At 35.2% G+C, this 19,776-nt stretch overlaps 1 protein-coding gene across 1 annotated transcript in view; it reads right to left on the bottom strand.

Moving 5' to 3' along the window:
- The window catches only part of TRPM7 (transient receptor potential cation channel subfamily M member 7), a 56,074-nt gene that overhangs the window by 16,767 nt on the left and 19,531 nt on the right, over positions 1 to 19,776 (bottom strand). Inside the window, exons 2-21 of the mRNA XM_021407061.1 lie at positions 16,929 to 17,008; positions 14,555 to 14,593; positions 13,853 to 14,051; positions 12,127 to 12,340; positions 11,517 to 11,641; positions 10,766 to 10,937; positions 10,051 to 10,225; positions 8,705 to 8,828; positions 7,797 to 7,869; positions 7,446 to 7,546; positions 6,693 to 6,827; positions 6,505 to 6,558; positions 5,824 to 5,964; positions 5,148 to 5,282; positions 4,255 to 4,535; positions 3,569 to 3,797; positions 2,239 to 2,394; positions 1,958 to 2,101; positions 1,260 to 1,388; positions 181 to 468 (exon numbers count right to left, since the gene is read on the bottom strand). Coding sequence (XP_021262736.1) covers positions 181 to 468; positions 1,260 to 1,388; positions 1,958 to 2,101; positions 2,239 to 2,394; positions 3,569 to 3,797; positions 4,255 to 4,535; positions 5,148 to 5,282; positions 5,824 to 5,964; positions 6,505 to 6,558; positions 6,693 to 6,827; positions 7,446 to 7,546; positions 7,797 to 7,869; positions 8,705 to 8,828; positions 10,051 to 10,225; positions 10,766 to 10,937; positions 11,517 to 11,641; positions 12,127 to 12,340; positions 13,853 to 14,051; positions 14,555 to 14,593; positions 16,929 to 17,008 — 2,994 coding nt within the window. The remainder of the gene's footprint in view (positions 1 to 180; positions 469 to 1,259; positions 1,389 to 1,957; positions 2,102 to 2,238; positions 2,395 to 3,568; positions 3,798 to 4,254; positions 4,536 to 5,147; positions 5,283 to 5,823; positions 5,965 to 6,504; positions 6,559 to 6,692; positions 6,828 to 7,445; positions 7,547 to 7,796; positions 7,870 to 8,704; positions 8,829 to 10,050; positions 10,226 to 10,765; positions 10,938 to 11,516; positions 11,642 to 12,126; positions 12,341 to 13,852; positions 14,052 to 14,554; positions 14,594 to 16,928; positions 17,009 to 19,776) is intronic.

Genomic DNA, 19,776 nt, shown 5'->3' with positions numbered 1-19,776 from the left:
GTGCTTGTTTTGAAACACACTAAGTTACATTCCAGCTAGCTACTTCTGCACACTGAGTTGCTGACATACTGCAACAGGATAAACAACATGTTTTTAAACAAAATTTTGAGAAGTTATAAACAGATGGAGCAGGAAAAAGGTATTTCAGTCAAAAAAAAACAAAAGTAAAATTGTCCTTACCATTTTTCCAATCATCATAACGTAAGGGCCAGCCTGCTGGTTTACAGCTAGAAAATCCAACAATCGCACATACCAGAAAATTATATTGAGACAGTATGTTATTCTTCCAGCGACAAATATGTAATTTTCTCTGTAAGTGTTTTCACCAAAATTCCCCTTTGCTCCAAATCTTAAAACAAAGCCGATGAAGAAAGTGACAATAGCAACTGTGTCACTAATATTGAAGTAATCACTGAACCACACTTTAATCTTCTGATTAATTTTCCCAGCCTCAGACATAAAAAAAATCTGCAATAAAAAAATAAACAAGTCTACTCTCATTTAGTCCACATAAAACAACACTGAAACATATGAACCATGTTTGGAAAATTTTATACATGCAAAAATAAAATACTTAGAGTGGACTGAGGAATCCAAAGAATAGCTTTTAACTGTGCCAGCTTCGTAACTATGACAAGAAAACAGTGCTTCCTTCTGTCTGAACAAGTTATGAAGGAATTGTTTTCATTTTATTTGCTATTTTGTTGGCGGGGGGGGGGGTTGCTGATTTTTTGTTTTTGATTTTCCTCCAGGTGGTTACTGTAGCGAAAACGAGCCCTACTTTCTGTCTCTCAGCTGCACCTGAAATGCACAGCTAGCAAACTAGCTTTCCCTCTCCCATTTAAAAATTCTTATAGAACTTCTCAAAAGACTCTTGCTCATCAGCAACACTGTAGCTGTGGCAGCTATCTATCTTGAAGAAGCTTTTTCTATTTTTGTTTCATCTTGGTCTTCGTGGCAGAGTTTGATTTATGCTAACAGATGCATATATATTTAATCCCCCAGAAGAGTAAGGCTTTTTGTTAGAACCTGACTAGACACTCACAGGTGCAATAAATAAACAATTTTTATTTTTTTTTTAATCAGCCCACTGATTTTTTTTTTTAGTTTTCTGAAAAATGACCATGATAGAGCAAAGGCATTATGCATCATATACTCAGATTCTTGGAGTTTCTTAGGCTGTCTTGTTTATTACCATAGTTCAAAACACGCTGTTGTAATTGACACAAAAATAAAATCACAGACTCTTAGAGACATACCTCACGAATTTTCTCAATTGCTGATGTGAAAATGTACGCAATAACAATCCACTCTTGGACAGAAGGTACTTCTTCCATTTTCACGAGAACCACAAATGTGTAGAGCATGAGGAACCCTAAGTATGCCAACTGAAAGCAGCAAGGAAAATTATACATATAATTACAGAAGACAGTTCCTATGTAATTCTAATGTGTGTGAATTTTTTTTTAAATATAGTATACAATAACAGCTTCAAGTAGAATTACAGAACAATGTTTTAACTTCTTAAGCAGACAAGTTATTATTTATATGGGAATTGCGTTTTCTTAGAAAAGAAGTTTGCAGAATAATTTAAAAAAAAATTTGATCATGAACACTTTTTATCCTAATAAACAAATATAGAATTCCTGCTAACAAATGATGAAATTAATTACTCAGGCCAGAATAAAAGCGTTTATACTAATTAGTCTTAGCATAAAAAATTACTATTTTTCAAAACCAAGACTATGATCTTTACAAAGACTAAGCATTACATATGCATTTTTTTCAGAATCAAGTACTTCACAATTTCCAGTTTACCAGAGTTAAGATTTTTTTTTGCTTTTAAAAAAGCATTTAAACTCTGATGCAAGTCACAGAGCTATGTTACAGAAAGAACCCAAATACCTGCACTAGTTTTCCAACTAAAAAAAAAACCTAAAAACAGAAGAAAACTCACCGTATTAAACCAAAACTTCACAATTGGTGCATGATAAAATGCATAAAACTTCTGTGTAATTGGAAGTCTTTTAGGTTTTGCTGGGGTCTCCATATCATGCTTCTCCGCAGTACTGTCCAAGATCCTTACTTCTTTAAACACCTCCTAAAATGAAAGGATTGTTAGCTTCACATACAGAAAGGCATGCATTTGGAGATTCATTTTAGCACTTGCTTTAATTTTAAAATGCAATTACTTGTTTTAAATTAGAAATATTTTTTTTTATTATCCACCATCATTACCATTGGTATTTCATCCGCTGCGTTCTGGAAGTTGTTTTCACTGTCATCCATTGCCATTTGATGTGCATCTTGAGACTGAGGAATATGTGACATTTCAGCCTTAGTCTTATATTCCAACAGAAGTATAGCAGGAGGGAGTAAAATACTCAATATCACCTGAAAAAGATGAAGACTAAGTTCAAAAGGTTCACAATTACATTAAAATATCAGAATACAGCAATACATAAAATATTCGCTGAAAATACACTAGGCAGATTGCCCTTGCTTGTTAGTGAGGAAAAAAGTGTAGGAACTAATTAGCTATTATTACTTACATACAAACTTAGGAGGCTAAGATGATATATATAGAGTGTTCCTTCACTTGAAGATACAGGGAAGAGAAAAAAAATAATCAACAAATTCCAGAACTAGAAGCCACTAGAAAGAACGTACTCTGAGCCTGAAGATCCAGAGAAATTCTGTTTAAATTTTTTCTTTAACCCACTCCCAGAAGCTCTGGAGCCACAAACTGTCAAGGCATATTTTAAAAGCATGTATGAGTGGGGCTTTTTTTTTCAACTCATGGTAGAAAAATGAACGCTATGGTATGGATGAAGGGGTTAAGTAAATGCTATTTATTGCCATTAGCTGGTTACAAAGCAAGCAAGAAAATTGTTAATGAGTTATCAAGGAGGATTTTAGTAGGTCACAAGTTAAGTTATGCTTGTAGATATTTTGTAGCAAAGATGTATTTCACTACATTTAGCAGCAGTAAGTTTTTGGTACAGCACTTCAAAGATATATTCAGCTCCCATGTTGGTTCAATTGATCTGTATTCAAAAGGCACTGTCAGAAAGCCTATCCCCCATTTGCCTACCCTTGTTTCATTCTGTGCCCTCCTTTTGCTCAGCTTCTTCCGCCAAAATAGAATATATAGAAAGTTTTTCTACATCAAGTCTGTGTTGCCTGTAAAAATCCAAAATGCACGAAACTATGTTCTTACAGTGGGTTTTCTGTCTGTTGTTATTTTTTTTTACCACTATATTTTTAGTAGTGGATTAGTATTCACAAGATCTCTTTAAGCCTATGATCAAAGGCTACTTGCCTGTTCTTTGCCTTTTGTATTTCTGTACCTTATTTGAAAAGACAATAGAGTGTCAAAAGAAGAGTTAACAATAAATAATTCCAGTTTTGATTATGTTACAGGAGACAGTTTCAAAGGATTTATTAACACAAGCTATAGTGGTGAAAGCTTTATACTGAAAGCATTTAAACAAATATTTTCCCTTCCATCTAGACATACATTCTGTTGATCCTTTTTATGCCAATAATAAACAGTGATGACGCTTACCTTATACCATGAATTCTTCCTCATATTCAGCCTTCCCATCCACATATCTGATAACAACATTTGTGTACAAGTGTGAGCAACAAATGGACGAAGCCTTGATGACACTGCCAGCTTCAGACAAGTTGAATTGCTCCAGTTTTTAAGCTCATATGTTAGTAACTTCATTGCCATAGTTTCATCTTGTCGGAAGGACTGTTCTAACAGTTCAACTGCCAGTTGACCAAACTCACTAGAATGAAAAGAAAAACCATCAAAACAAACAAAACTTAGCATGTATAGATTTTGAGTCAAATTTTCTTGTGTAATCAAGTTCCCAGTAACATAATTTGACTGGACTACTGCCTGTCCCTTCTGGTAGATGCATTTATAACATGAATTTGTGATTTCTGTTAAAAAAAACATACCTGGACTATAAATACCTGCTAAAACACTATACAAGAAGGTCAGATGGTTCCAAGTGGCACATTCAGTCCACTTTAATTTAAATATAAAACCTGATTTTAACAGCTCTCTGAGTGAGCAATATCTAATACCCAACTTTTACTAGAGTACCACTGCATCCTTTTTGCAAAAAGGAACTTCCTTTGGGTATGCTAATGGAGTAGTTTTTATTAGTTAGTAATATAGCCCATTGTTTTTATTGAAAATTCCAAGAACAGAGTTTTAATTATATAAATATAATTTACTTGGAATATTGTTTCAGTTCTTCTGAAGTATCATCAACAAGGTCACTTTGTTTTGCTTCGTACGCCATTGAACGATACACTTTGCACGCAACTAGGGCTTTTGCCATGGACTCCTCCCCATGCTGCCAGAAGAAAAGGGCCATCTTCTGCCTCTTCATTAGCACTGCCCAAAGTAACAGCTCATTGAGAGGATAAGGAAAACGTCTCGTTTCAGGATCATCTATGTCTACTATTTCATCTTTGGTTCTTTTCTTTTTTCCTTCTTCTGCACCAGTGTCAATCTTTAAAATAAAATCAGAAAGTTACATTTTCATATCACTATACTTGATCATTACATAATCTGAATTAAAATGTTCAGTGATCTAAGGTCAAGTGATATATATTTCTTAAAAAAAAAAAAAAGAATTTCTGAACATTTCAGAAGCAGACGGAATTTTTGTTCTTCAGCTTTAAAACTCAGTTAAGTACAATTCATTTTTAATAACAGCAAGAATGGACTACCTTAATTTTATAGATATAACGAAATGCAGTAACTATCATACCTACATAGAAACTAAGAAGCTCATGGAAATTCCTCTAAAATATTCTGGCCAAATCTTGATTCATCTACAAAATCACGTAGGTTCCCCCTCAATGACAGAACTGTTCCAAAGATGAGCTTTTTGCTCACTAGAACACCAGAGATTATCTGGAAGACTAACACAGACGTTACCTACAGAATCCCATAAGTGTGCTAGACAGTTTATAAACAAGTACAAAAGGTTGAAACTCCAGCTTTCCTCAGTTCAGTGGAACTGCTGCTACTCACTTCAGTTGCAGCTGGAATTCAACCAGATTCCCCACACTTAGCCGCTTAAAATTAAACCTAATACTTTCCCCTCAAACATCTGTACCTTTGGTTTGTATGGCTGCGCTGTTTTGATGAAGTGATTATGTCGCATTTTTTCCTTTTTGTCTGCCCTGTTACCAAAAGACTCATGGCTTTTACACAGCTGAGGAGTAGTATTTGAAGGATTTCGCCCAGATCGCTGTAGCAAAAATAACAGGAAGAGGTTTGGCTAATTCTCTTCACATCTATCTATTAAGCAGTATATAATAAGCTATTTACAGCTAGATACTTAGTTGAGCAATTAAACAGTGATGAATTTATATAACAGCAACAATTAGTGTTCTCATTGGTTACATAAGAAGGATAATTATTTATTTATTTATTTTAAAGTCACAAAACAGTAAAGCAATTAGTGAAACTGCCAAGAAGTTACAGTATCTGCATCCCACGCCCAAGGGAATCTGCGTGTTTGGCACCCGTTCTTCCCCTCTAGGAAGACAGAAAATGCCAGAAGAAATTTGGATACACTGGAGTAAGAAACAAAATGATAAAACTTTTTTTTGTTCTCAATCCCAAACAGCTACCAGTTGCCCTCATAGGTTGTATCGTAGCCTATAAGAGAATTAGTCCCTTGACAAAAAGAACAAAATAATATAGCTCCAATTTTTCACAAAAATATCAAATTTTCTTTAATTGAGTTCAAAGAAATCAGCATGCCTTGTTACCCAGTCGCCACATACCCGATTGTTCCCACTGAGACTATTGTATATAGCTCTAAAGCGTTTTCTTGTGTAGGTGCATCTATAGGTTCCTCCCATCAAATATTCAATAACCAGCCCCACATCAATCAGGTTGATTTTATATCCTGGAGGAAGATTTCCCTAAGAATACAAAAGGCATTTTCAGTTTTGCAAATTATAATCTCCATTTAAACTTGCTTAGAATATTTCTAAATTTTGCAACTCTAAATATAAACAAATTAAAAAAATTAAGCCTTTTATATTTAAAAGACACAAAGCTTCTACATGGCTCAATGTTTATCAGTTTCAAAGAAGACAAGCTTATTGCTTCTCTTCTGAACTATCTCCCCTAGTAGGTTAGATGCTAGGAGGCAGGGGCTGTCATGTATTGTTTTTGTTTTTGTTTTTTTTTCAGCTTCCAAATTCTCAAAAAGCAAAGCAATAACAACTAAGATGAAAAAGACAATACTTTCCATATATAACACACATCCGTGTGGCAGCAAGGTGCCACCTACTACACACAACTACAAATACTGGAAACAAGAGAACGACCGCAGATATAGTTTATTGCTTCAACAAAACCTAATTAGTAAAGCCAAGATTAAACTGACATTCAAACTTATGAAATAATAATAAAAAAATCTGGTTCTAGTTTGACAGATTTTTACAATTACAGCCTACCTGTTTGACATCCCGAACAAGATGGAAGAGCGTTGGGTTGGTTGGGCCTTGTTTCTTTATAAAAAGAGAAGAGGGAAATAAAATTGTGTGCAGTGACAACATGAGTATACTACAGTAAAAGGCCAGTATTTTTGAATGTTAGCTAAAATAAATAAAAATACAAAAAGAATGACTAGCCATTCACTTACTGTATTATAAAGTTCTTCCAGCCTGGGAATCGTAAGAAACTTGTGCATGCTTACTCCATTTTCAATCAGAAGTTTCACAAATGCAACTCTATCCATGACAAGAGCATCTAACATAGCCTGTTCCAAAGAGCCAACCTACAACAAGCACAGAACCACAGAAGTACCACAGAACTAAGTGTATATAGATTACAAATCAACCTCATTCATCCCCAGAGTTGGTACAGAGAAACTCTATATGTCTTAAAATACTAAGGCCACATTCAGTTCAGAAAATATCCTCAACTTCACACAATTACAAGATGAGAGAATATTATGAGGACTTTAGTGTTTTCTCTGATCGTATACTCTTCCATAAGTATCTCTTACTGACACACTCGACAGCAGTATATTGGACTAAAAAGACATTTGGTTTAACGTACAACACTTAAACCACCATTTGCTTTGAAATGGTCAGAACTATCACTGCATATCACTAACATCAACTCAGCTTCCACCTTCTGCAGCATCATTTCTTCTCTAGTTCAGAATATTTAACACATTTCTAAAATTTCTGGGCCATTTTCAACTACACAATAGTAGCCACAAGACAATACAGCTATGAGACTATGAAGTATGAAAAAAATTACTGTCCTAAAAATAACTGTCCATATTCTACAGTATCTCTCTATACAAGTCAAAAGATTCTTTCTTCACAGCAAGTTAAGTTTCTCTCCTACAAAATACCATTCCATTTAATCCAGGCCCTTTACATACCAGCCATTGTTGCCCATAAACAAAAACATGATTTTTGGCAATGTCAACTCTATCCCACGCGAGTGTCAGAACAAGCTGGTCAAATGCAGACGCATTTGTGCCTTAAGAAGCAGAAACAATGAAAAAGATGAATTAAAATATAATAAACATTCTTTCTTCCTGTAAAATAAGTAATACATCAAAAAGTTATATGGTATATTTTATCAGTTATGAAAGTCTATGGTACTAAAAAATGGGAAAACACAATGGATAAGTATTTTCTTAAAAAGTAAAGACTACTCCAGATTTTTAAAATAATGTAATCACTAAGCAACAACAGCTGGAGATTCCAAAAGCACTTAAAAGTCTCACCTTTTAACAATGCTGTAAGTATTGCAACATCTATGTCCTGATGTTCATCTGACCCAATATGAAAGACGGTAATCTGTTAAAAACAGTAAAATGGAGAAAATATGTTAAAAATTTATTTTCAGACAAAAGTGATTAGCTCCAAGCTTTTATGTCTTATCTTCAATGCAATTTAAGTCTACACTCAATTTAAATTCACCTTCATTGTGCACCCCATAGTATAAGACAACACAAGACAATCAGCTGAGAAAACACAAAGCAGAAATCAGTTAAACCTTTCAATCAGTCTGAACTTCTTTTCCCATTATGACCACAATACTCCATTGGCTATACATATACATAGTATTCTATTTACTCCTTCAGTTAATTCTGTATTATGAGATTAACTTGTCAACAAACATGCTTAGATGATTATGACAATTTTAAACCTTAGAACAGCACATTATGATGTCCAAATGAGACATCAATATCTGAATGCAGGCTGTATATAAAGCTCTATTAAGTGCTTTTGCTTTAATGATAAAATGAAAGAAGTCCTTTGTTAGTACTGTAATAATTAAAAGAGGAAAAAAAATCACACGCTCTCAAAAATCAAAACGAGAAAACGTGCCATATCCCACGTATAAAATACATACACACTATGAACAAAACAGAATCCAGTATTCAGAAAACAAACAGGCTTGGAAACAAAGATAAACCTGAATTACCAGAAATAATTAAAAGATTAAAGTCTCCCTTGATCATGAGATAAACTATCCACAAAAAATGACTATCTTCTATAATTGGTGAGATCCACCAGAAGCGACTTTGAATAACACTTGATCATACACAACACTGAGATACAACTTAACATTATATCCAGAAATGCCATATACCTTGTATAAGATTTTTCTATAGCAAGATCTACTTACAAGTTCTTTTTTTTTCATGCATTCCAGCAGCGTCTGAAAGAGATGAACTGCTTCACTTTGACCAAAGTTAAATGTCTTTTTGATAGTTGAAATGATTTCAGGCTCGGCACCCTCAGGAACATTCCTGAGATTGAACACAAAAACACATTGTAACATATCGTTGCACATAAACAGTAGGAATGACAACATATTAATTAGTTTAATGATGTCCATTCAAAGACTTGTAATCTATAAGCTTATTATTGTTTCAGCGTCAAAGCCTTGGCTAACCTTTAGAAGTATAGGTTGCCTACCCTATGACTGTAATACTGGTTCCTAAAAGTAACTGAGCTCTCTCCCTTTCTTTCCCATAGCCAAATCTGAGATACTCTCAACTAAAATATTTTGACACAAAATACTGCACACTCATCCCTCAGAATAAGACCTGCTTCTGATTTTACTCATTATGGACAAAACTGTTTGGTTTAGTGGTATATTTCAGCCCTATGTTCCTAATTCTGAGGCAGTCCCTGCAACTAAGACCCAATTACTTTTAAGGATTAACGCAAGTCTGACAACTAACTAGAAGCCACTAGGTACTGTGGAACACAAGTATATCCCTCTTACAAGTTGAACCTATACTTAAACAGATAAGTGTTTTCTATACTGAACAGAAGTCTGTGAAAAGCTCACTTTTAAGACTACTCAGAAGAAACAATATAGAAACTGATTCCTTTTCTGAAAAGTTGCTACTAAGCAACAGCTAACAGTATGAAAATATCTCCACTCAATGTAGTCAAGAGATATTTTCAGGCAGTTTGGTAGCATTATTCTCTGTGTTATTCTCATAACTCTGGAAGGCCTGGTCAACTCTAACTTTTGTTGAGCAAGCCTGTTGTGTACACTTAATAACAACCTTATTTCTCACTTGAGCTACTGTGCCTTAATTAAAATCTGTAGTTGAAGCAGACAGATCATTAAAACAGTGAGTGGGACTTTCGAGTCACAAAGGTGTAACAAAATTGCCACACTTCAGTTACACATGAGATATTTTTGCTGGTTTAGGACGTAGATACACAGGCTTTTCCTAACCTTTAACACCTACTGCTAATGCAAGTATACTCAACTACTTTGTGCAACCGGTACAAGGTACGTAGGAGGAACCTAGAACTAGAAAAGAAGTCTTGGTCTTCAGCCAAAGCTATTACAGCAACAAATCTGGAAAGCTGCGTCACATGCAAGGTTACACTCTACACTTTTAGCTTTCGTCTTTCCATGGATAAAGCTCTTGCACCAATTCATTACAGAATGCTCTCGAAACCCATCTACATATAACTACCAGTTTGGCTCGCAGCACTAGGACTTACCCTCCCTCCTCTGTTTGCTTGTGAACATACGCCAATATGTCTGCAGCTCTGCCTGTTCCTTCACATACCACCACCGGCACGGGAGGACTTTCATGTAGGAAGTCTAAAACTGTAAGTATGACATTGGGGCCCCCTTCGAATACAAGTGCTACCACAGGTACACCTTGGCCAATTCCTAGAAAGTTATAATTAAATATTAAAACACTTTTTTTTTTTAAGTCACATTTTTTCACTATCGTCAATATCAACAGATATTTAAGCATAAGACTTGAAGCGTTTTATCAGGTCTAGCAAAAGAAGTTTCAGTGCCAGAGTTACAGGAGAGATACAACGGAGACTGTTATACATTCACACAAATGTTAACTAAGTTGCCACTTTTATTTACATAAATGCAATAACGATGGTAGATATTATGTCTGCACTGCTTCACACATCAGTAAGTTTGAAAAAAGAAATTGCTTTCAAAATATCGTTCCCGTGCTTTAAAACAAAAGAAAAAAAATTTGAACACACTGACCAGCAGCAGGATGACAATTGTTAGTCATCTGCACTGACTGCTTTTTCAGCTCTGACCTAAAGCAGCAGTTGAAATTTGAAAAACAATCATTCAGACTTAAAACATACAAAAAAGACTGGTTGCTGTATTTTCTTATTCAAATGCTTGAACACATCTTATTCATTAAAGCACAGTAACACTCAGACCAGAATTACTTACTTGCATGGATCCGTTGCAAATTAATAGTTTTTTCCAGTTCTCTCCGCAGTTTAACTTCTGCTCCGTACTTCCCAACTGTTCCATCATCCACCAGAATGAAATGGGAGTGGAGATTATTTAGCACGTTCAGTTTACTTAATGGGTTTAACAAGGTTTGGTATGGAGCAACCACCTAAGTATAAGCATACAATAATATGTTTCATTTGTAGAGATTCAAATTTGTCTCAGTAAAACTCAATGATATTTTAAGACACAGTAAGCACTGACACGAGTAGGCATGCCATGGGTCAGGATTCACCAAGAGACACAGCAGCTTTGTTTTACGCAAAAAAGCATGCAACTATCACAAAAGAATTCTATTTTGAAAGAAAGCATAGAAAAAATAGTTTGAAAATATGTCTTTGGGGAAAACTGCTCTCACAAACATCAGCCCTGAAGACATCAAAATTTATCACCTTCTGTAAATGCGAGATTTCCGTAAAACTTCAGCATTTTTGTTATTTGATTCAGTAATATCAGTAGGGGAAAAAAATATATAATCCAGTACTTAAAAACAAGCTCCTCCTCTAGCACATTTGCATTTTGCAACTTGTTTACGCTAATGAACTTGCAATAAGTCACGTATGTCAATGCACCTTAATAGTAAAGCAAGCACTTCAAACATACAAAGCAATAAAAAAAAATTCTTGAGCAGATTTGACACAAAATAAAGCAGGTAAATAACTATTGCAGTTAGATTATTTATCCTTACATCTCTTCCAACAAGGTCGTTTCTGTTTTCAATCACTCCCCATGGAGCAATCCCAATAGTGCAAATCTTTCGAGATGATCTGGAAGCGTGTTCTCTTAGAGCATCACCAACATGTTTTGCAACACCTGTTTGCGTTTGTACACAAAAAAAATACTTCAATGTATCAAATGCCACATCTTATTAAGAAATACAACTGTTTCATTAGCTAATTGGGCCTGTAAGGATCTGGGAATTTATTTTATGCAACAGAAAAGAAAAAGCACCCATAGTACACCTATTAGAATGGGACAAAGTACTGTGTACTGGTATATCAACAAAGCAAATATTAGCCTAGGAAGAACTACAGAGTCTCCAGTACATTAATCTACTTGTCAAAACTGTACCAAGTTTTTCTTCTTGCAGTTTCTAAAGCTAAAACAAACCAACCACCCCCCAACACCACCACCACCCTTCGTGTTGCTTTTCCCGCTACACATGTTCAAAATTTATTGTTTCAGTTTCTCTTGACCAAATTCCAAATTTACTTCAAGATGTAGCTATTCATTCATTTAGACTTTTGGCTTCTATAAACTATAATCTTCTTAACTGTGCACATTCATTGGTATTTTACCTGTATTCACTCCTCCAGTTATAATCCAGGCTCCTGTTGTTACTGCAGCTTTAATGAGACCCTTGCCAAGCAACTGTTTGATGCGTGGGTGAAGTTCAAATTTCTGCATGCCCCCATGTACAGAGATAACAAGCTTTGGCAACTCCATCTGCCATTCTTTAAGCATAAGTTGCAGAATAGCTTCAGGTTTAGTGTCATACGATAATCGCACATACTGCAGACGCAAGAAGAGAGTTAAAATGTTCTTAAAAAGAAGCCATCACAGAATCCATGAGTACAGAGAAGAACCAGAATATATTTCAGGACATACAACCCTATTCATGGGTATGGAAAATGTAATTTATTTTCTCAAAGCATGGCAGATGCAATAAACGAACAATCTTACTTTACACCCCTCCAATATTAAGGACAAGACAATTAATAGTTTTGAAAGCAAGTTCTAGAAAGGTAATAACTACAGAAAGATTACGTTATTCCACCTCATTGGCACAGTCCCCTAGAAAAAAAAAATGAGTTTTTAATTAAAGTACTGGCTCATCTCTAAATTTCTCTAAATTTGAAGAAATTCAGAAATATTAATAGAAGTTCTGCCACCTACAAGGGAGAGGCTTGCATGTTTCTTGTGAAAAGTCTTACAGAAAAACAGTTGCTAGCTTTTCCATCCCCGTTCCTGATGGGAAGGAAATCTACATTCTTTAACAGGAAATTTCCAAAACAGAAGCTTTTTAACTTGCTGTGTTTATTGGCTTAAGCAGACGATCAATCAGTTAAAAATACTACTGCATCTTTCATATATACTGTACAAGAGAGGAGGGGGATATCGTGCAAAAATTAAGCCCAATCTGGATAATGTTCTAACTAAAACCATCACTAACCCAGTAACTTGGTTTTAGCAACCCTTCTAGCAGCCATCAGAAATAACCACTGGCAAGTTGCTATTTCTGTGCTCCTAGAAAAGAATTCGCAGCAATTTTAAGTTATACTATATGTATGAAGGAACAAATACATCACTATTACCAACACAAAAGAATCCTGCCAAGAGCCCTTCTCTTCAGAGATGATGTGATCTAGAGCACCACACTGCCCCTGGGGGCTCTGCTGGCTGCATAAAGAACACAGCTTCCTTATCAAAGGCTTCAGTTGGACTACTGGAGCAACACTGTATCAGTGTTTTTAACTAACCCTTCACCCAAAAAACTTGGCTGTTCTGATAGGTTTGATCACTCCGCAATAATTCTGACCAAATCTGCTAGAAAAGTCACATATTTCATCTGTTCATAACTGTAAATGATTTTTCAGGAGGACTCAGATAGCAGATGTTATTTAGTAGATTCTATAAACATTTAACAGTAATGAGTAAGCAGCAGCCCTGATGAGTAAGCTGTATTTTAATGATGTCTGAAACAATGACAGTAAATTATTAATGTAATGTTTTGCTGAAAGGATTAGGAATTGTCACCATTTGCAACATGAAGGCCAGCTTGTACATGAATTCAACTAATTCTGACAGCTTTGAGTGATTTTTGTTATAAAAACAAATCAAGGGAATTAGGAACAGTTCACAATAAAAATACTATGATAACAGAGGGCACTGTTTTGCCACAATATGAGAAGCGTCATTTTCATCCTTCAGCCTCCACTTTCAAAAACTAAATGAAGCATCCACCTTCTGTATCAAGATATTTAAAGTAAGAAATCAGAGTTTAGAATTAGTTGTCATACATACCTTAGCCCTGTAAGAATGAGAGCCACCTTGAAAATTGATGACACCATAAGCATCAGTAGAGGTTTGTTCTGTATGTTTTTCCACTGACCATTCTTCTATTTCCTGGTTACAGTTCTCACCTAGCTTCACATCGGAGTATTTCATAGCGAGACTCGCAGTAAAACAAGCATGTTGTCTGACCAAGCGGCCACAACAGCACCTGCACCCAACCACAACTGTCGTTTAGAATACTTGAATAAATATGTCATTACAAGATGAGAGAATACATCTTTTATCTGTAACAGAGATTAGTTCGATTTAGAAAGAAAAGATGCTAAATATTATATAAGCCTCTTTTCTAGAGCAAGCCGTGTTACCATAAATATTTAAGATAATAATTAATGACAATAATATACATAATTGCTATGCAAAATGTTGAAGTTCACTGTGACAGAAAGTAGGAGGCCAGAAGTAACTATAAGCAGCCAGAATACTAAAAACTGAAATTGATTATTTGACCTAAGTAATTTATTAAAGTTATATAAATGGATGATCTACATTATACAGACAGTTTTTCATTCATTAGTTATATTTGTTTTATATCTAACCTTTCACTGCTTTGTCACTTGCAATACTGACCAAGACTTTTAAAACCACTATTATAAAAGTGATTATTTAACGGAAAAAAGTATTCATAAATACTGTAATTAAAAGAACTCTTACCTGACAAGTTGCTGACAAATCTGACATCCTGGAAGGCATCTATAAGAAGTATTTAAATATGTGAGTAAACATCAGCTTAAATTTTAAGGGAGGAGTGGGAGTGGGTGGAGAAACAAACAAACAAAGACAGATCAAATGCTGCTCATACCACTTCAACTGCTTGCAAAAAGATTACTGCACTACAGTAAAAAGAAAACACACTGTTGAAGTTTGCCTGCTTTAAACGTGTTAACTTCTCTAATTTACATGACTGCTGTAGACATTTCAAGCAAAAATCATAAATGCAAAAGCTTCAATTCTCAGCTTTCAAATCAGTTTTTAGGCTTTGGACCATTGGTATCTGAAGTCCAAGAACATTTCAGCCTGGATTATGCAGTACTTGGATGGAAACAGTTTGCCAGATGCCAAGCAGTTAGTTAGACTGGCATTTACTTTGACACATTCTAACAATATATCACTGCCTCTGTTCTACTAACACACATCCAAGCTGAGCTGCCTATGTGGGAGGGCTATTCCATTATTTCCCAGTGGCACCTACAGAAAAAGACGTTTGAACAAACCCTACAGAACAGTGTCTTTACACAATGAGTTTATTAAATAAAAACAAATCTTTATTTCTACCTTCTTCCACCTTAAATATTTCTTTTGTTTTCCTGAGAATCATTTTATTGAACAGTAGCATAGCAGGTATAAGATTCTATCACTATTTTCCACAATTTTTATAAGCATCTGCTAATCAAACATGGTTAAGAGCTGGTATGCAAGAGCATACAACTACATGTTTTATACATTAACCTTAAATAATGTTCAGGCTTTCAGCAGAGACAATTTTTAAATTTTGTCTTCTTTATAAGTTACATTTGGCTACTAATCATCCACACTTCCATACTGAACCTTTAGCTTTAGACCTTCTCTAGCAGTTATGAAAGTATAAATATCTATGCTAAAAGGTATGGATCAAGGACGGCTACAGAATTCTCCTGTCCGCATCTCATTCTTTTATGTCCAACTCAAGAACAGCAGCAAAACAACAGCAAGCAATTGAGTCTGAAGGACATCTGATGGGAAAGCTGTAAAGTCCCTATACGCTGTAAATGAGTTAACCTAAAAGGGCAAGTGCAGGAGATCGTTTTGTTCTTTGGGAAATGCTCTGGGAATTTTAACAGCTTCCTAATTACTTTGTTTGCATTTGTAGATTTTCCATCTGCTACAATCATGGCTATAAATTCTAAAAGCTTCTCACGTCACATGGTTTCAAGGAATGTGGTGAATTATTTATGTTAACTTAAAAATTCTAAAGCTTTTACTTTGTTCTTTTTCTTCCTAAAAAACAAATTCTTAGAGATAAAATAATACCTTATTTCCAAAAGAACAAAACTGATTTATAACTTTTTTCCATGGAAAAGACTGAAATAGAGGTTTCCTATAGCTCAGGAGGAACAGTTTCTCAACTGATCTAAAATACAAAAAGCTAAAAAAAAAAATGATGACGTGAAATCGACAAGGAAAATAGTTCTCATTTTGGTTAGACAAAACTGCCTAAAATACCAATTTATAATCTATTTGACTTTCATCTGCAACACAGATGTTGTGACAATGCACATCAAGTGCAAGTATTATAGGAGTACTGAAATCATCCCTATAACAATTAGTGAAAGTAAATGTTACGTATCTGTTGCTTGATTTCATATCTCTGAATTAGCATACACTAAAGCAGAACCTGAGATAGGTAAAACGTTCTTCATTAGACTCAGCTTCCCCTATAGAAATGTATTTCCCCATTTTCCAAAGTCATTTTTTTCCTTGCAGATCCTAAAGGATGAAAAATGACTAGATGTGACGTGGGATCTTTTGATATCTGAACTGTTTTTGTTTATATTCTCTGCAATTGAAGCTCTCTCCAAAGTCTGTTTTGGAAGTAATTACCCCCACCCTCACCCCCGCCCCCATCATAATCTTCATTATTCTTTCTACAAATTCTTCAACCCACCTTAATTCACTGTCTACTTCTACACTTTACCATACACTCACATTGTTGTTCTTAAAATTCAGCATTTCTCTGAGACTTTCTCACTTTTCAGAACTATGCTACCAAAAAAAAAAGAAAGATAAAAAAAAAAAAGAAAAAAAGAAAAATCCACCAGCCCACTCTGTAGACACCTCAGACATCACTAGAGGGACTGGTAAGAAGCAGCAAAGAGAACAGGGGAACACTGATTAGCATTTCTGCAATGTGAAATAAATTCAAGAAAAAATAAATCCAATCTAGACACACAGAATGACAAGGTCCAGACAAAAAAAACAGTGAACTAAAAAAACAAAAACAGTACTTAATAGAGATTGAGTAGCTAATAATATTATGCACTCTTCTTACCTGTGGGGGTCTTTTGAACTCGGTATAATATACACGCACTCCCTCTTGGTGAAAGTATTTTCTATCCAGGATTTCTGTGACTGAAAAACAAAAAAGGTAACAAAGAATAAAACCTTACACTGGAAAAATGCTTTTCAAGTAAACAAGAATTAGAACTCTCTTAATTTTGAGACGAAGCCAAGTGACATCTAACAAAGAAGCTGCATTACCACGGGATGTTTTGCTGTCACCCAAAAACTAACAAGACCGTATATGACCCTGTAACAGCTCCAACAGCAGCTCACAGTGCCTACAACTTGAGATGACCAGAATCATGAAGTAACACTAGCTTTTTCTGTACACAAATCTTCTTAAATGTTGGCTTTGAAATTGTTATTTAGATTTTAATAGCAAAAATTCGCAGTTTGCAAATAAAGATGTACAAAACTACAAACAGGAGCTCAAAATATACTGTTCACCTGGTTTAACAAGAAACAAACTAAGTCATTAGAAAATAACTGAGATATCAATAGTTTCATCTATTTTACCTCTTTGAATAGGGTAAAATTTTCATCTTGAAATTGCAGGTGAGGGATTTTTCTAATTGGTCTTTCTGGTAGACACAATCAGATCATAACCTTTACTCTTCATCAAGAAACTTCAATAGAAATTTCAATAGAAAACATCTCTAAGTGGTATTCCAAGCTTCAACTTGAAACATGTTTCAAACACAGAATTAAGGATATTTTCTTCCTCAACTGCTTAGCTATTCTAATAGCTGGACACAGTTTCAATTCAGCTTGTTGAAGAAAACACATTACACTGTGTATGTTACAACTGTGTTCCACCATAATCTCCAGATCATATGCTATCTGCGTCAGGGTTCAGCAATGCATTGAGAAAGGAACTTGGATTTTTAGCAATTCAAAACAAGATAAAGCTTTGAGATGCCAGTTTGCCCCTTATGCAATATTACCTTAAACCCTTATTAAGACTATATTAAGATTTCCTCATTGTAGACAACTTGCTCTATTTTACATTTATATTTTACCTTTAGGAAACTTTGAGAAACTTTATACTTGTTTTATTCTATCAGGGGGGAAGGCTGGTATGTGTTATTGACAGGTACCTGTTAGAGTTCGGTGGGATCTATGAAGAAATCAAGATTTTTTTTATTTTATTTTATTTTTTTTACTAACAGAGTCAGTAAACAGATATTTTCCGACCCACTGCAATTTCAAGATCAATTTAAGATAACGCAGACAAATTTTTGAAGTAGGACTGTACCAGCTAGTTTGGCCCATGGAAAATTGCTCCTCAACTGCCCGCTCTCTTTCAAAACCTTTCCCAAACTCAGCAGAGCTTTCCCTCATTACTCATCACGACCGCCCTCCAACATTTTGTTTAACGAACTTTGACTACGGATCCGCCAAGGCAGCAACGAACCACTGCTCCAGGTTCTGACCTCACACCTGGAAGGGCACCAGCCCCATGCAAGAGGACAGAGAGCTGCAGGAGTGCTTCCTAGGAGAGGAAGGAGAAGGGCAAGGGAAGGGTAGGGGTACATCCCCCAGGAAAGAACCATGGAAAGCAGAGGACTTGAATACAAGGGCTCCAAACAGCATTAGATCTTCTCTAACTTTCATTGGAAGATTAGCAGTGATATAAAAATAAATTTGATATATACGTAGGCATACATTTATATAAGAATATTCATATTATATAGAAACTAAATGTATATGAGGTAGCCCTTGGGTTTTTAGCTTCCTTCTCATATTGTATTTTTGAACTCTATTACGCTCCCATCTTGGTCTTTGCGATACAAATCCCAGCTCTGAAGGTTACTTTCTGCTTAGCCAAGTGTCCCCACTGTTTCTATGAATAAGTATATCCATACTTCATTTCTTAAAACTGAGGTCTCCATACAGATCATTATTTTAACACTGCAACAGTTATGAGCATATGAGCTCTGCACATCCTCCTGAACATACAAAGACAGAGAAAAGCAATTTAATACTGAAATGTTTAGTCAGCTGGCTAAAACCATACCTTGAAGCAAGCTTTCACAGACATAACACACTAGCTATTGAAATCGGAAGCGTACAAACCACGTGTAATTACGTCAATCACTCCAAAGCAATGCTGTTTACTGTTAATAAGTAGTGATCAAAGCTGGGGACAAGGAACACATTCATGACACAACATCAGTTCTCATAATAAGTGGATCTGAAAATTTGAAGTAAAATACCAATTAGATTTGGGGTTTATTTCATAAAGAAAGTACAGTTTCAATCGTTCTACAACGATTACTGTTTATTCTTCAGCAGTGAAAGAATTCTCAGCAGCACACGGGCACACCTGTACTACTGACATAAAGGAGGATCTACAATGTTATTAAAACATACTTGGAACTTATAATCTGGCAAAAACAGACCTTCTTCAGAAGCACTCCTATGCTCTAATTAATACTTATCACAAGAGATTTTATAAAGAACCTGCTGATTTCAGTCTTGTTCCCAGTCAAGGGGCAGGGCAGGGGGAGGAAAGAAACAAAAAAGAACAGAAAGAGAGAGACATTTCCCATAGCTGGGTAAAGACCATGTTAAAAAACGCAGGGAGAAGTGACACATAGCATTACACTCCCTGTAAATGACAACTGTTACATAACCTTGCTGAGATGACCAGACGAAGAAGGAAGAGGATGTGAGGACACTTAAGGAAGTATTGCTTAGAGGCAACGACTGCAACTAATTTGTCATCTAAAGATTAAGATAAAATAAGAAATCAAGTCTGTATTTAAAATATGTAGTAATATGTATACATCATTATGAACACTACTGATCTACTATGAAGAATTGCTTATTCTTAC

This window comes from Numida meleagris, chromosome 9 (genome assembly GCF_002078875.1).
Source record: "Numida meleagris isolate 19003 breed g44 Domestic line chromosome 9, NumMel1.0, whole genome shotgun sequence".
In the NCBI taxonomy this organism is placed as follows: Eukaryota; Metazoa; Chordata; class Aves; order Galliformes; family Numididae; genus Numida; species Numida meleagris.
This window is presented reverse-complemented; position numbering and strand designations above follow the sequence as displayed.